The sequence below is a fragment of the Buteo buteo genome, chromosome 10 (genome assembly GCF_964188355.1).
Source record: "Buteo buteo chromosome 10, bButBut1.hap1.1, whole genome shotgun sequence".
NCBI classification, from domain to species: domain Eukaryota; kingdom Metazoa; phylum Chordata; class Aves; order Accipitriformes; family Accipitridae; genus Buteo; species Buteo buteo.
This window is the reverse complement of record NC_134180.1, coordinates 2,444,110-2,460,241: the sequence shown is the minus strand read 5'-3', so window position 1 is coordinate 2,460,241 and position 16,132 is coordinate 2,444,110. Positions and strand designations below refer to the sequence as shown.

Genomic DNA, 16,132 nt, shown 5'->3' with positions numbered 1-16,132 from the left:
AGTCAGAGGCAGGCCCTGCAGTTGCAGAAACAGAACATTCTTCTAAAAGGTGATAGTGAGCTAATTTGGGAACTCTTCCTTTAGACTATGTGCGCTGTGTTGGACAAACTGTTAAAAGAGATCCTTCAATGTGTACCATAAAGTTTCTTTATTGCTGCAGCTCAGGAAATCTGCCTTATGATCAAAGGCTTGTAGCAAGCTAGAATAAAACACTCAGCTTTTGTTCCTGGAACCATAAGCTAATTGTAGCATGAAACAACAGAATTTTCTAGCTTGGAAACAGGTATTCACAGTGCTTGACCTGTATGAATTCTAGAACGAACAGGATGCAGAACCACGTCATTTTGGAGTGTGTGTGAGTTCCCTGACCAGCGAGAAAAATTCAGTCCCCATTGTCATGGAGAAGTTGCTAGAGTATGTGGAGATGCACGGCCTCTACACTGAAGGCATTTACAGGAAATCAGGATCAGCAAATCGTATGAAGGAGCTGAAACAGTTGCTGCAAGCAGGTCAGGCAATGTTGTTCACCCTTTTGACTTCCTTGTACGTCAGTTTTCCCTGCAATTCTTTTCTATCTGAAAGTATCTGGCACATTTAGTGTCTTAAAAAACAGCTTTTTGGTGGCCATGTGTGCTGTATTATTTTTGTTGGCTGGAAAAAGCTACTTAGTACATGTAAGTGACTGTCAGCGAAATTTTTTTTTCCTCTGAATTGCCACTTTGATTCTGTGAACAAGAGATTTGAGTGTTTCTAATCTTACTTCTTTGGGGCCCCATTGTGTACATCAAAGGAAAGAACTGCTCAAAACAACATTTCTTTTCAGATCCAAACTCAGTGAAACTGGAGAATTACCCTATTCACACTATTACGGGGATTCTTAAGCAATGGCTACGGGAATTACCAGATCCACTAATGACATCTGCACAGTACAACGATTTTCTCCGAGCTGTAGGTAGGTTTTAGAAATGTTTGAAGCAAAGGTTTTTCTTTAACTTGCTGGTGTCCTTGGGAAAAGAAACCTCTAAGATGCTCATGTTGGCTGAGCAGCTTCCTACCAGTACACTTACAGCAGTGGTTTTAGACATTTTTCATAAAACACTTTTCAGGCAATTTCTCCTCTAGCTTACTTGACTTGCTTTAGGATTCCTTTTTTTGAGGTATAATGTCATTATACAACTGCCCTTTCTAAAAACAGCAAGCATGTGAATAGGTTTCCCTTTGTACAGGGTTGTTTGTTTTTGTTTTTTTTTCCTTCTCCATGTTCTGGACCAGATCTAGCTAGCCAGATATCTCAAATCTTTAGATTCATTTAACTGCAGTGGGAGTAAGGCACCCTAAATATTGTTGGAGATCTTGATGTGTCACTTGATGATTGCTAGCAGCAGCAGCTGAAAAAGCAGGAAAATTGCAGTGCCGTGAGGCGTACTTTAACATCCAGTTACAACAATTGGTAAATGAACTGACAGTGTGACTTCTAAGAATTTAAACTCTATCTGTTGCAGGCAGCTTGAGACAATGTCATTAAGTGCTTGACGGCTTTCCACTAGCGTTGCACAGCAATTATGATCTTGTGCTTTCTCCCCTTGTGCAGAACTACCAGAAAAACAGGAGCAACTCTGTGCCATTTACAGTGTCCTTGAACAGCTTCCACAAGCAAATCATAATACCTTGGAGCGACTCATCTTCCATCTGGTCAAGTAATGACTTCAATTACTTCATTTGGAGAGAAACTCCATGTGACTTTGAGTCCCTCTTGGAAGCTTTCTAAAATCTTAACCCCTTGAGTGTCAGTGTAGGTATTGTGCTGCTGGTTTAGAAATGAAAGAATTGAAGTTGATAGTTGTGCTTAAAAACAGATGCGTGCTTACTTCTACCATCTGGTGTATTTGTATCAAATGATGTAAGAACAGCTTTGAAGACAGATCCGAAAGACTAGGAGAGTTGTCTGAACACCAGGATTTATATGGATGGGTACATAGTGAACTAAGGATGTTAGCGTACTTAGTAGGGACTGCATAAGGATTGTAAACACTTGTGAATATGCTAGTCTTGAGAGCAGGGATAAATGGTACTGGCAAAGAGGGCTGCTCTTATCCAAGGAACTTGTGAATTTTCCAGGTGACCCTCTGAACATAGGGAAAAGGGATTTTTAAAGAGGAGGCACTGAATCACCAGACATACTTTGAGAGACTACCAAACTAGCTTAACCTGGTTGGCTTCCTGTTCCTTTTTCTGATGCATGAAACTTGTCTACTTAGTAGATGTGAAATAATTTTAAAACTTCTTTGAACTGCTGTACATACTTAGTACCCTAGAGGCTTCCTTTCATGTTATTTGGGAACTCTGGCAAAGTTTGATCAGATTGCTTGTATTCTAGAAACGTTTGCTTAAAAAAATCTTTTTTTGTTCTGAACATTGAATTTCAGAGTGGCTTTGATAGAAGATGTCAACCGCATGTCACCCAATGCCTTGGCCATTGTTTTTGCTCCATGCCTCTTGCGTTGTCCTGATACCTCTGACCCTTTAACCAGCATGAAGGATGTTTCAAAAACAACCATGTAAGTTTTAGTAGTCTGCTGCAAAGTAGTACTTTGAAATATGATGGAAGACCTGTTCTACTACCTGCATTTGTTACAACCTTATTCTTATCAAGCTGAGAAACTGAGGGTTAAGAGTTGTTTAATTCTCACTCTGCTAGTGCTGCCAGTTTATATGCCCTTCTCTGAGTCCTTCCACCTGTCTCAAGTTTACAAAGCATAAAGTAGGACAACTTTTAAATCTTAAATATCAGGTTTGTATTTTACATCAAGATAATCTTTTGGGGGGATTGTACACTAATCATATATATTTTGCTGAGATACAAGCCATAATAAACAGTAGGATATAGAATTAAACTGTCTCCTGCATACTTGGAAACCCCTGATAATTTCTTCTGTGTTGTTCCTTGAATTGAAGAAGGTTCTGTCCTTGATCCTCTTTGTTCTCCTCACCCTCCAGCAGCTCTGGCTCTCTGAATGCCCCTCGCCATCCTCACTGCATGGCTGGCCTTGCACCTGCCTCCAACGAAAACAGAGTTTGAAAAATGACAGCTTTTTGTCACTTCCTACTGACCCATGGGGCCATAGAGGTGGAAAAGGGTGGTTGCAGGCTCATTCTGTATCTACCAGTCTGTGCCAGCACAGGGAAGACAGGTAGAAGAAGCAGTTAGCAGCCATGGTAATATCTGTTTGCTTACCATTGTTGTGTACAGTCAGTGTGAGAGGCTGTGGTTATCCCAGGAAGAACATGTGCCATTACCTTTAACAGTCTGTCCCGTTTTGCTTGCTGTGTTGGACTCTTCACCCTGTTACCATGCAGTGCTACCCCTTGTAAGGCATGCATTGGGGCACTTTGATTGCATGCCATCCACATGTGTGTGTGGCAAACATCCCCAAGCCAGGAGAGGCATCTCATCCCACCATGGTTGTCCCTAGAGCCTTTATAGTATGAGGCTGCTCAATAAACTCCTTGCCTTTTTGTCCAGGTGTGTAGAGATGCTCATAAAGGAACAGATAAGGAAGTACAAGATAAAAATGGATGAAATAAATCAGCTGGAAGCAGCTGAGAGCATTGCTTTTCGACGACTCTCATTGCTTCGGCAGAATACGGTAAGTGTTGAAATAAATCACAGACCCGCACTGTCCAGCAGAAAGCATCCCACCAATTTCTTGGGAAGGGATGTGCTACTTATTTATCCTGTCCATCCCATCCAGTAAGTCAAAGATCAATTGCAAGATAAGAAGAAAAGGGATTTGGACTTGCCCAGAGCTGTAGGTAGGAGCTAAATATACAGCTGCACTGGAATCTCAGTTTCATAAATGAGGGGCTCAGGGGTGGGGATCTGCTCTTGTAGTGGTCAAAATCTATGCCCACGTAATTCAATCAGTAGAACTAAGATTGCTGAGTCCCTTACGTGGCAAAGGAGTTCCTTCACTCCAGAGATGGATGGTGGACAAAAATATGCTGCGTTCTATTAGGGCAAATACACTTTTTCTTTTGTTTTTGTTATACTGATTAAAACAAACCAAACTGTCTGATCAGAAGCTGCATATAGTGAATTTGATCTTCATCTCTCTCTAGCTCTGGCCTGTAAAACTTGGGTTTTCTTCCCCTTATGAGGGGATGCTGGTATGTACACTGTGTTAAGAGTGCATGGTTGGTTTTTATTTTTTTCTTATGGTACTATTGCATGACTAAAATACTTACTACATGTATTGTAACTTGGTTTTAAATGCTCTTTCGATTCATTTTAAATACTCTTTCGAACAATTGAGACTGCATGTATTGGTGCAACTTTCTCCTCAGACTGCATGCAGGGCTGCTGACCTGTTCTGTCATGACTCTGGTATTATATAGACATTCTGAATGCAACTTGTAATAATATTATTTATAAGTGACTACTAAAACTAAGCTGAGGCTGGCAAATCAAATTACTGTGCTTCAAAAACAGTAACAAAAGCCCAGAAATCAGGTGAATAGAAAAATTTCTATTACTTTTTGAAACATTTGTACGGATAACTAACAGCTCTTCATCAGTTCCATCAGCCTTTCATTTGGCCTACTCATTTGTCTTCCACCTTGCAACTAGTAGACAGTCAAGACTTGTATAGCTTCTTATGACTGAGAAGTGTTACACATATGTTTGTCTTGCAGAGTAAAAGCTCACAGGTCAAAGGAAATGACAGTGGCAACTCAGAACTGGACTCACTGCATGAAGAAGAGGAAGTATCTGAAGCCGATAACCGGGAAAAGGAGATTCTCATTGATCGCATACAGTCAATAAAAGAAGAAAAGTAAGTCACCCTTTATCTCTGTAGGTCATGCCTTTTGCAGTTGGAGGTAATACAGATAGTAAAGCAGTATAACTTTTGTCCAAAATTATCTAGTTCATTCTGTTCTGTAGGCCTTTATGAACGTGAAAAGGAAAATACAAAGGACTAGCTGAGAGGAAAATACCATGAGAATTAATATTTAGTGACTACATGCAGGAAGGTTTACCTCTGAATACGAGCTGCATAAAGTTGCTCATGTCAGAGACATTGTCTTTCTAGAGTGCTACAATCTCTGTTCTGATGTAGGGAAGATATAACTTACCGGTTACCTGAGCTTGATCAGCGAGGCTCTGATGAGGAAAATGTAGACTCTGAGACCTCAGCAAGCACAGAGAGCCTTCTTGAAGATAGAACAGGACGGATGGATACCGAAGGTCAGTATTAAGGTAGTGTGTGTTTTTTTTATTCTACATCTTTCACTGCATACAGCCAGGTGACCAGATGTTACCTGGTCACAGTTGCTTGTATTGAGTTACTTTTTAATGCATGCTTTCAGTATCTAAGTATCTTGTTTCTTTAAAGCAATTATCGGACTACACTGCCGTGCTCAGAGCTCCAGTATGCCTGCCAAAGACATTTTCAAAGTGCCTTCTCTTTTGCAAACCTCTTCAAATTCTTCCTCTGCATCCCTGGCTTCAAGACACAGATTATCTTTAACACTGTCCAGGATTAAAGTGCCCCGTCGAACTCCAGTGATGCCAACAGCAAATATAAAACTTCCTCCCGGGATTTTAAAATGTACAGAATCCCAGGGCAAGATTTCAGCTAACGAAGAGTCTCAAATAATGGTGAGACGAAGGGAGCAGCCAGCAAGGAGAACTGATAAAATCCACTCTGTATACATTGCACAAGGGTCTGCAATGGCCCACGCTCAGGAACTCTTGGATGAATATGAACCAACAGCAAAAGTAAAACGGAGGTTTTCGGACCCTTACTCTCACATTCCCTGTATAGAGAAGTGAAATACTTAAGCTGTCTGGACTTTTTTTGAAGTTGACTGCAGCTTTGGCTTTAACCCTTTGAAGGCTGTGAACTTGTTCATGTTCTTTTACGTGGCTGGGAAGGCAGCCTGGAAATGTACAGTACTGTAAGGGTTAAGCAAGGTTGTTTAAAACAAATATTCTTCTCTTTAAATTAAAACCCTACAACGAAAGCAGAACATAAAACTTGTGTTGGGTAAAATACATGGGTTGAGTGTACAGGAAAAAAAAAGTCCCCTGATTCTGCTGCCGTGCCTTTTTCCATTTGCCTTACAATGGACTAACGGGACCAACAGTGAGTTTGGGTTAATGTGTGTTGCCTTAATTTTTTATGTTTTTATGACAACTTTCCGTGTGGTTTACAGAACTGTTAATGTTGTAATAGCCTTAACTGAGACCAAAATATATAAAAACGTTTATTAATACATTGCACTTTTTAAAAATACATGTGTTAGTTTATCAATGTCTGTCTTGTCTGATGAACAACTTCTTCTGAAAGAAGCCTTTAATCCGAATTGCATAGCTTTGTCGGTACTTCATGAAGCATTGGGAAAGCTCTCCGCACAAAGGAAGTGCTAACGGGGTGTCACCTCGGAGCATTTTGGTGTTCTTGGAGCAAACGTACAACCCCGCGCCGAGCCATGGCGCTGGATGCTTCTGCACTGCGCGGAGCTGCCTCTTCTTCCCCACGCTTCACAGCTGCACAGTGAAACCCCTGAGGGCAAGATGCGATCGTACATAAAACGTTTTGAAAAGCAGCAGGCTCTGCGCCTGAATCGGTCTGAACTCCCTGGTCTGTTGGCCCTGCTCCATGTTGAACCAGAAGAGCGCAGCCTCGGGCACTCTCAGTCGCTGTCTCTGGGGCTGTGGCAGTGCCACCACAGCACTGTCACCCTGGCCCCGAGCAGCAGCCACCTCCCTGGACGTGTGTGGAGGGGGTTTTGTTCTGTTTTTGGGGTGTTTTTTTAAATAAAACAGCATTCAGACCACTGCACTGTGAGCCCTCTCCAGCCCCCTCAGCCCTCTGCGCCCCGCCCCAAGATGGCGCCCGCCGCCCGGAAGTGTCCCTGAGGCAGCTTCCGGAGGCGACCGTCCGCCATGGCCGCGACGCGGCTGGAGCTCAACCTGATGCGGCTCTTGAGCCGGTGCGAGGCGCTGGCGGCGGAGCGGCGGGACCCCGAGGAGTGGCGGCTGGAGAAGGTGAGGCGCGGCCCGGCCTTCTGGGGGGGGGGGGAGACCTTCTCCGCGGGGGGAGACCGGCCGGGAAAAGCGGGCGGCCCGGGAGGAGCCTCCTGCCCCTCTGTCCCCGCAGCAGCGCGGTTCGGCTCCTCGAAAGAAACTGAGGCAGTGAGTGCTATGGAGTGTTAAAACTTCAACCTTGCTCTCAGCCGTGCGGCAGCCTCTGCCAGACAGAGTATATCTCCTTAATGCTGTCGCCTAAAGGCTTTTTTCTCCTCAGTATGTGGCCGCTCTTGAAGACATGCTCCGAGAGCTGAAGAAGCAGTCCAGGTGAGTCCCTCTCTGAACTCCTGGTGTGGGCAGGTGTCTTTTGTGGTGTCGTTAGTCTCTTACCTGTAAGACAGACATAGCCCACAAACACCACAGCAGAGCGTACTCTTTTCTGTGGAAATACCTGTCAGGGAGGGAGAAACTGCGTCCCTAAAGCAGCTACGACACAGCCTTGCGAGGAGCTGTGCAACTCTGTCGTGTCCTCAGACATGTTTCCCTACGTCAGCCTTGGCCCTGGGCAGTGCCCCTGCCCCAAGCTGTCAGTGCCTTGGAAAAGGTGATTTGTAGGGGGTTGCAAGCATGTTTCTAGCCCAAAGCTACTTCTGTTAGAAGATGCTTCTTTGAAGAACCTTGTGTTGCTATTTTATTTTATTTTATGTGGAAAGTCACCTGAACAATAGAAAATACTGATAACTTCTGGTTTTCACATTATTCTTATTTTTCAATTCTAATAGCAAGCCAGCCCCAGAACTGCTGAATGAATACTCACGTAAAGTGGACTTCCTAAAGGGACTTTTAGAAGCTGAAAAATTGGTAAGATCTACTAGTTCAGCTTGAAAAGCTTATATTCACCTTATTGCCTTGTTCCTATCTTTGCCTTTATATTATGTCTCAAAATAACACTTGTTAAAATCTTATCACAAGGTCCTTGTAAAAACATGAATAAATAAATTGGATTTTTGTATTTTGTACGAAATCTGAAACTTCTTTCCTGCTTTTCAAAAGCAAAGTATATCTTGCCTATGTCCTTCTCGCTTCTTTGATGAGAGATAGGGGGGCAGGTACTGTCCTTTAGGCCTGACACCTCTTTTGGATGGTACCACATGCATCTGGAGAGCTATGAAATGCCAATAAGCTATACCGCAATTAGTGTGGGTACAGTTAGTGCTGTCGTTCAGACTGTCTTCGCTGTTCTTCAAGGAAGCAGCTGTGGGACTGTTCCCTGTATCCTTGTCAGTTACACACCCAGGTGGCCTCATGCTGCAGAATGTGATATTCATGACTTTTCATTGCTTCTTGCTACTCACAGTCTTCATCAACTGAAAAGGCTCTGGCAAATCAGTTCTTGGCCCCGGGACGTACCCCTACAACAACCAAAGAGAGAACCCCAGCTACTAAAACAGTCCATCTGCAGACAAAGGCTCGTTGCACAGGCAAGATGAGGAGTGAGCTGCTTGGTACAGTATGTTCTGGTGCTGCTGCTTCTTTACTGCTACTTTATAGATTGTCTCTTGTTGCATTCAGCTGCCTTTGGTGGCTGTGCCTCACACATGTCCCAGGCTGGGTGGGGAGTCACCTTTTTCTGGTTTGGATAGTCTAAATACTGGGCACAGGTACTATGCGAGGCCTGGAGGACTCTTTTTTCACTGGCCCTTTGTAATCTTCTGTTTTGTTTCTCTTTCTACTTCCCAGGACCCCTTGGCTATCGATGGTAAGTTTAATCTGTTGTTTTCTCTAACTTTAGTTAACCTGAGCTTTACAGGGAAAGAAGGAGGAAGATCAGGTATTAGAGATTGGTCAAAGTGTACTTTCAGTTTAGTGGTTCACTTCTTTTCAAGATAGCAGATTTTAAAAACAAACAAACCTAAAAACCCTAACAGATGAAAGCCTAAGTGTTGTTATCAGTATGGTAGCAGGGACTTGCTGGAACCTATTCTTCTAGAATTCATACAGAAACAGACATTTTAATTATAGAATTAGCAAGGACAGTTTACCTTTATTGTTGTTCCTGTTCTCTTCTGCTCTGAGCAAATCATGTTATTTTAGGCGCTTAGAGTAGGCGTTGTTCAATTCCTCTTAAATATACAGCCATGTTTTTCATGTAGGGAACTGGTAGGAATTAATTTGCGGTTTCCATAGCTACTGTTACAGTGCCTGGAGCTAGGCCAATCTTAACGTGTCCTGAAAGAGAACACCAAGACACGCAGGCTTAAACCATGCCCTCAGGGATATGATTCATCTGGGTTTTTCTTCTCTCAACCATACTTTTGATGTTACATGTTGTCTTTTCCCTGCGGAAAGCAGGTAGGCATTTGAAATCCATATTCCCTGGGGTAGAGGGCCAAGTAGGATTTGGAGATCTGAAACAAGTTTTCTGTAAGGGATTTTCTTCAGCCTATGATTGCATGGGAATTTATAATATGCTAAAACACAAATTTAACTCTTTTTTTTTTTTCCAGATTCTGAGGAGTTAAACATAAGGAAGCGGAAGTAAGTCAAAATTTCTCATTCTGATGCTTAGTGTTTTGGGAACTGCTTTCTCAGTGACCTTTAAATTGCAGATGTACTTCCATTTGGGTGAAGTGCCTGCTGGTAGAAACCGAAATATAATGATTTCAGCTGACTTAGGAGTTCTTGTCTTGTCAGAGTTGCAGAGTCTGGGAGGTCAACCCACAAGGAAGTAAAAATCCTAATTTTTTTCCCCTTATGCTCTTGCAGAGGCTTTACATCTGATGAGAAGCAGTCAGCAGTCGAGCTGGATGCTGTGTTACAGCATCATCAGGATATGCAGGAGAAGTTAGCTGAAGAAATGCTAAGTTTGGCTCGCAGTCTCAAAAACAACACTCTGGCTGCGCAGAATGTGATAAAACAAGATAACCAGGTAGCGTGTGTTTAAAGTGCTAACTTCTCAATTTTGCAACCCAGAAGGCTAAAGTGCTAATATGTTAAATACAATACCTATAACTTGATTCCAGGTGAGATTAGAGTGGGGAGACTTGGAGGCAATACCTGTCTGCTTTTATAGTGCAATTGAACCTTTTCTCTGTTGGAAGAAATAATGGTCAGAACTTTTAAATCTGAGTCTGAAACCATTCATTCTCTTTGCTCCCCAGACACTATCGCATTCTCTCAGGATGGCAGACCAGAACTTTGAGAAGCTCAAGGATGAATCTGACCGCCTTGAACAGCACGCAAAGAAATCGGTCAACTGGCTATTATGGATAATGTTAATTGTCGTATGTTTTATATTCATCAGCATGATTCTCTTTATCAGGATTTTCCCCAAACTAAAATGACTTCCCCCCCCCCCCCCCAAAACTGCCAGAAGTGCAGTTGGAAAGCTCAGCTGGTATGATAACTGTCAGCAATCAACTTCTTTGCCACCTGTCATGTCCTTAAAGAGGCCATCCAAGGGCTACTCTTCCATTTCTTGTGCAATCACTCGATTCAGTGAAGGGTTTCATGGGGAAGGCTTTCTACACGTGGATACTCAGTTACTTTTTTTACTTAGTGAATATTATTGTCTATTGAGGAGAGAACTGGGATAAAGGTGGCAACTTACACTGAGCTGGTAACAAGTTCTTTAGTGGATAGACACAGTCCTCTGGCAAATGTTATAACTCCTAAAAGGCGTTTACTCAATAGGAATATAAGTAACAGTCTTGAAGTCTTACCATTTCTCCTGTCTTTTCAGCTTTACTGTACTGAACTAGCACCTTGCTGCCAACAGGATATTTAATTACAAAGTTACATACATACACAGCTGTAGGGCGTAGGAAGAGAATGCTGCCACTGAGTTGCTTGCCTGGCTCAGATTCAGAGAGTATCGACAGGTAAAACTATTCTCAGGCTCACCTTTTTCCCAGATGGGTATTTGGGATTTTGAACTTCGCAGTCTTCTTTAGTTTAGACTTACTATAGAAGGGCTGAAGTTACTTGCTGTTGCAATGTTCGCTTCCCTTTTTGTATGCACAAATGTTCTCACTTATTCATTGTCTGTTATGTTGATGTTGTTGCATCCAGAAAACACTGTGACCCTGGCACCATGGAATTGTACACACAGTACTCTCTGGTGTAGACCTCACCTGTACAAACATTTTTTCACTGTAAGATGAGGGCAAAGGAAGCTCGTGTCTTCAAGACAGAAATAATAATTAAAAAAAAAAAGTCAGCCTTTACTTTTTGAGACAAATTATTGTGGTCAAAAGTGTTTGTGTCAAACTTGCATTCTGGTCAACAGTGTTCGTGTCAAACTCGTATTCTTAAGAGGTCACTACATTGAAGCAGAGATAAAATAAACTAGAATGAACGTTTTTTAAACACTACTGCTAGAAAAGTTTAGAGCCTGCAGTAAAGTTAAGTTTGTTGTGAGAATGTTAAGAGCCGCTTTTAGGTGCTTGTGATAAGCTAAAAGCAAACCATTCTGCATCTGTGCTGTCGTTTCTGGAGTCTTACTCTGAAAATGCTGGTGTTTAGGTCTGTAGTTTCACGTTGAGGAAGTGAGGAGCTGTGGATGACTCCCGGGTACTCTTTTGCTATTTCTATTTCTGTTTTGAACCACTAGATGGGGTGTTTTAGGCCTGTCTGTTTGGTGATCTCCACAGCAGCCCTGGGTGAGAGGAAGGTGGGGGGAAGAGCTGTTTGTCCCAACAATTGAGTTCTTATGAAAACCCGACTGCTTCTTTGAATGCATCCCAAAGTAGCAGGCTCTGTTTCAGAATTGTTCTTTGTTCTTTACAAAAACAGCTGTGTTAACGAAGACAGTTAAGATTTTTTGCATAAAGTATTTTTGGTCATTTAACAGGATGTTTGCAATGTAGTATACCATTACTTATGGATTATCAAATGAGCGTTCAGACTATGAAGTACAGCTTTTTCTTCTAGCAACTCATCTATGTGATATGCTCATTCTCTTTGAGCAAACTTGTTACTTACCTTGAACTTTATAGAAATTTACAATTGTAGCAATCCATTTATGGACATTTGTACTTTTCCCAGAAGTTTTTCTTTAACTGTAATGTCTAACATTTCACTGTGCTCCATTAATGAATGCTGTGTCACCAAATTATTTTTTAATTCAAATTGCTTACTACTTTCCCTGCAGGCGTTTCAGTGCTGAGTTCTTCCCTTAGAGCAGAGGTTGAATGTAGCACTGGCATGCTTTTTGTGTGTGAGATATTGGAATGATACAACACTAATTCTTCATCATCTATAATATTTTCCCCTTTATTACTTGAAAAAAAAATTTTTTTTTTCCAGCTTGCAAAAGACTTGGTTTAAGACTTGCAGACAAGTTTAAAGCTGAATTTTGCTATCAGCCATGTGTTGCCTATAACTTTTTGGCACTTATAAATTAAGTTCAGTTGGAAAGACCTGAAAGGGAACTGCTAGTGATAGCTTGCCCCCAAGAAAACATCCACCTCTCTAAGTCAACAACAGTCCCTTTTCAAAGAAGCATACTAGGAAATCAGTTCAGAAACACATGCTATTTCACTTTTGACTGTTAATGTTTCATGAGTGTTTGTTATTTTGAAGGATGAACTGCTGAAACTGAGACTGAATCCTGTAACTGTTAACACCTTTTGTGATACCTCACATGGCTGTTAAGCATAGTGCCTCCAGCGCTGCACTGAGCTTCTGGTTACCTCTGACCCGGTGGAAGAATGTTACCTTCTGCCCTGGCAAACCAAATGGATTAATTGCCTCAGTGGCCAGCAATCTCCCTGCACACAATGGCTGTTTTGTCAATTGGCAGTTGCAGTCTTTGCTTTTCTTGAGTTCATTTAGTAATTACAGTCATTCAAAAACACTTTGAAGATCAGTGCCAGTAGTATTTAGAATAAACAATCGCTCAAGGCTTTGTGACATTTCATCGATGGAGTGACAGTTTTTATTTTCCACTGATGTATGGGTGGTGGTGGTTGTACGATCTGCTACTCTCTAGCCCTCAGCTCCATTTCCTAGCATGGGGCTCTGATGTGCTTCTCAATACAGAATAGTGTCAAATGTAGAAATAGGTTTCTGTGAGAGTTGCAAACATTGTGAAGTGAGAATTGCTTAACTTTCCCAAAAGCTTGGGAAATCCAGATGGAGAGATGTTTATCAGGCATAGGGCTGGGCCTTGGTTGGCTTCTTGGCAGACTACCTACTTTTAGACAGCAAGCAAGCAAAAAAAAAAAAAAATCTTTTGGAGGCTTGGGTCACGTCAGGCCGGTGCATTCCCCGTTTCCAAGCCTGGCAGCAACAGTAACTATGGGTCAGTCTAAGCTTTTCTGGCAAACATAGCCTGGCAGCAACAGTAACTATGGGTCAGTCTAAGCTTTTCTGGCAAACATCCTTGGTGACAGAGACTCCTTGTATTGTAATGCTTAATGTTTAAGCGATGTCCTCAGTCACAGCTAACTTTGATGTTTTGGAAGGATTGTTTACAGTACATAGGCTGTCAGTAAGGATGCATGAATGGCAGGAGCAGATCGCTGTATAACAGTGGCTGCTGTGGCTGGGTAATCTCAGCTTGTTTTGGACGTATGTTCCCCGGGCTTTACTTTGCAAAGCCTCTGTGTATCAGACTTTATAGGCTGTGAGCAGGTTTTCAAGACTGGCAGCTATTCTGCCAAAAGCGGGTATCTTGTAAATGGGTGAAAATGATGGAAGGGGACAGACCAGGGTTCTGCTCCTGACTGTTCACCATGTGATACCGGGGAAGTCACCTCCATTCTCATTGTCTCTGCTGTAAACCTGACATGAAACCTCAGAATCAAAGTCTTATGATTGATAGTTACAAGCATGAAAAAAATTTTAACCATGATAATATAGCAGATAGGAGCAGAAAATAATAATTAAATTTCTTGGCCTACAGCAGAGTGCTGATGCCATTCCGGAGTCCTATAGCTCAGTGCAGGGGTGGGTGGTAGCTCTTGTCCTGATCTGCCACATTGCTGAGGCTTGCTGTGCACTCCCCGTGCGTTCCCACTAAACAAGAGTGACATTAAAACCCGACTTAGCTAAATCAATACCACCTGTCACATGACACTGCTGTGACATTTCTGGCATGAGCACTACCTCCTAATAGGAGATGGAAGTGGGAAGCAGCAGCAGTTAGTGAATAATGGATCAGATATGCCTGATTTGTAACATTTACAAAGAAAGGGCGTGTCTCCTAGCTACAGAACAAACTGGTTATCAAAACGAGAACTAGAAGTTCTGTGTTGCCCAGAATGCAAAACGTGAGATAAAGCAGTGTGGAGAATACAGTTATGGCTTGCTGAACTCCCCTATGCTGCTCAGAGGGCTCTCCCTCCAAATGTGACTCTTTCTCAGTAAAAACTGTGCCTTGGTGTAAAGAAAGAAAAAAGAGACAAAGAAAGGGGGAGGGGAGTAGGGGTGGTGAGCTGTAGATTAGAACTGGTGTAGCCAGTTGGTCGCCTGGAGCATGGCATGCCCATACTATGTATTAGAGAGTGACGCTGCCACAGCCGCTAACTCGCACGTGGCTGCTGATATAGAACAGCATGCCTGGCAGCAGCAGAGTAGGTTGTGCAAACTAGACGTGGGGTTGGCTGCGAGAAGCTGTAGGAAAGAATGGTGGATGAGGAGGCTGGAGGGGACCGAAGGCCAGATATAGATCTGCCTGGCTGTTTCGCAGCTGGGTCCTGCATGGTAGACACAGGTTGGGAACGCTGACTGTCGTGTGTGGTTCTTGTAGCAATCAAGAAAAATCTAGGTTCTTTCGAATTGAAAAGTTTGATGCTGAATTAGAACAAAAAAATTTTGACAAGGAATGGAAAGTAAGTCCAATATTGCATCTGCTTCTGTGACATCCAAAATTCAAACTGAACAAAACCAGAAACCAGACAAAAAAAGATAAAACGAGGCAGTGCTGTGGTAGGCCATGGAGAGCTGTGATTTCCTTTGCATCCTTCATCTCTAGTTTCTTTGAACTGCATGTGGCAGAGAGATGCCCTCTGCCATTTTCACCTTGGGCGCAAAGGTTGTATTTGCTAATGTAACAATAGAATTCTCCAGAAGGATCTGACAGTGTTTCCTGTTTCAACAGTAAAAAAACTGGGACTTCTGTCCTTAGCACGTAAAGTGACCGGATCTTCATCCTCTGAGCTTTCTCCCATCGAGAAGAGAGCAGTCACTTATCGGATTTGGTGTGGACGGAAGGAAGGGTAAGAAAGGAACTTTGTCAATCCATGACGTGAAATATTTTACATTAAGAGATTTGGCAAATGGTTCTGTGTGACTCCAAACAGGATGAGATAAATTTTCCAAGGTCAGCTCTCCTGTACTCTCAGCTTTAGGTTTAGTCACTGAGAAGTCAATTCTGTAACCTTTACAGCAACATCCTGTCAATGATGCAGAGACTTAGCTATTGTTGGCTTCAACAGCAACTCTTCTGCATCTTCAAAGGACAGGAGGCTGAATAATGTGCATACTGCATGGTGAGAAACTTGTGAGCAGGAAAGTATGTTTGACAAATCAATAAAAATAGAGTGACCTGAGCAACGGGGTAACAATTCACCCAGGCAGTTGCAGCCTGTTGTTAAGAAAAGGCCGTGCTGAATGGTGGATGAGGCAGAAAGTGAGAATTCTGACTCTCAGCTCGGCCTTCTGGCTTGCTGTGTAGCTTTGGCTCACTGAACTGGTTTTCAGCTGTTTCATTCTTAAAAGAGAATTAGTACCGATGTACCTTCTTGGTGAGTCAACTGCTCTAAAGCTCCTTTTGGGCGCAAAGCTTTGTGTTCCTTGAATATTCCTGGACTTATTAATTAGTATGGAACTTTACTTTTGTATGGCTAAAAAAACCAACCCAAACCCCACCCACCCACATGTGCATTTGCTTCCAGTGTATATACATTTCATTTTCAAGACACGAAGCTTTCAGCAAGCGCAGTATCTCGGTGATTGGGAGGCCAAGCTGTGTTCTCTCTCACAACATGCAGTTGTGTCAATACAAGGATGTGACTGCTCCAAGGGTAGTGTGCAAACACCGATGCATTCAGCATACCCGCACTGCTGCAGACAGCAGGCCCTGGAGATGAGACT

The 16,132-nt window shown here is 42.6% G+C and overlaps 3 protein-coding genes across 14 annotated transcripts in view; all 3 read left to right on the top strand.

Annotated features, from left to right (window-relative positions):
• MYO9B (myosin IXB) overlaps window positions 1-6,278 on the top strand; it is a 45,394-nt gene extending 39,116 nt beyond the window's left edge. For 6 of the 12 annotated variants that reach the window (XM_075037950.1, XM_075037949.1, XM_075037956.1 and 3 more), the window contains 9 exons: window positions 317-509; window positions 824-952; window positions 1,592-1,697; window positions 2,427-2,558; window positions 3,524-3,647; window positions 4,120-4,167; window positions 4,693-4,832; window positions 5,118-5,245; window positions 5,394-6,278. In XM_075037950.1, coding sequence (XP_074894051.1) covers window positions 317-509; window positions 824-952; window positions 1,592-1,697; window positions 2,427-2,558; window positions 3,524-3,647; window positions 4,120-4,167; window positions 4,693-4,832; window positions 5,118-5,245; window positions 5,394-5,833 — 1,440 coding nt within the window. In that variant the 3' untranslated portion in view covers window positions 5,834-6,278. Of the gene's footprint in view, window positions 1-316; window positions 510-823; window positions 953-1,591; window positions 1,698-2,426; window positions 2,559-2,997; window positions 3,214-3,523; window positions 3,648-4,119; window positions 4,168-4,692; window positions 4,833-5,117; window positions 5,258-5,393 lie in introns of those variants that run through there. The other 6 variants (XM_075037960.1, XM_075037957.1, XM_075037955.1 and 3 more) reach the window with 4 other exon arrangements.
• Window positions 6,279-6,895: 617 nt separating this feature from the next.
• USE1 (unconventional SNARE in the ER 1) lies at window positions 6,896-12,950 on the top strand. Its single transcript, XM_075037976.1, has 8 exons — window positions 6,896-7,051; window positions 7,311-7,360; window positions 7,816-7,894; window positions 8,391-8,543; window positions 8,774-8,792; window positions 9,541-9,571; window positions 9,800-9,962; window positions 10,195-12,950. The coding sequence occupies exons 1-8, from the start codon at window positions 6,950-6,952 to the stop codon at window positions 10,375-10,377; spliced, it is 780 nt and encodes a 259-aa protein (XP_074894077.1). The 5' UTR covers window positions 6,896-6,949; the 3' UTR covers window positions 10,378-12,950.
• Window positions 12,951-15,137: 2,187 nt separating this feature from the next.
• Window positions 15,138-16,132, top strand: part of INSR (insulin receptor) — a 61,043-nt gene continuing 60,048 nt past the window's right edge. The window contains exon 1 of the mRNA XM_075037966.1: window positions 15,138-15,255. The gene's annotated coding sequence lies outside the window, so the exon portion shown is untranslated. The remainder of the gene's footprint in view (window positions 15,256-16,132) is intronic.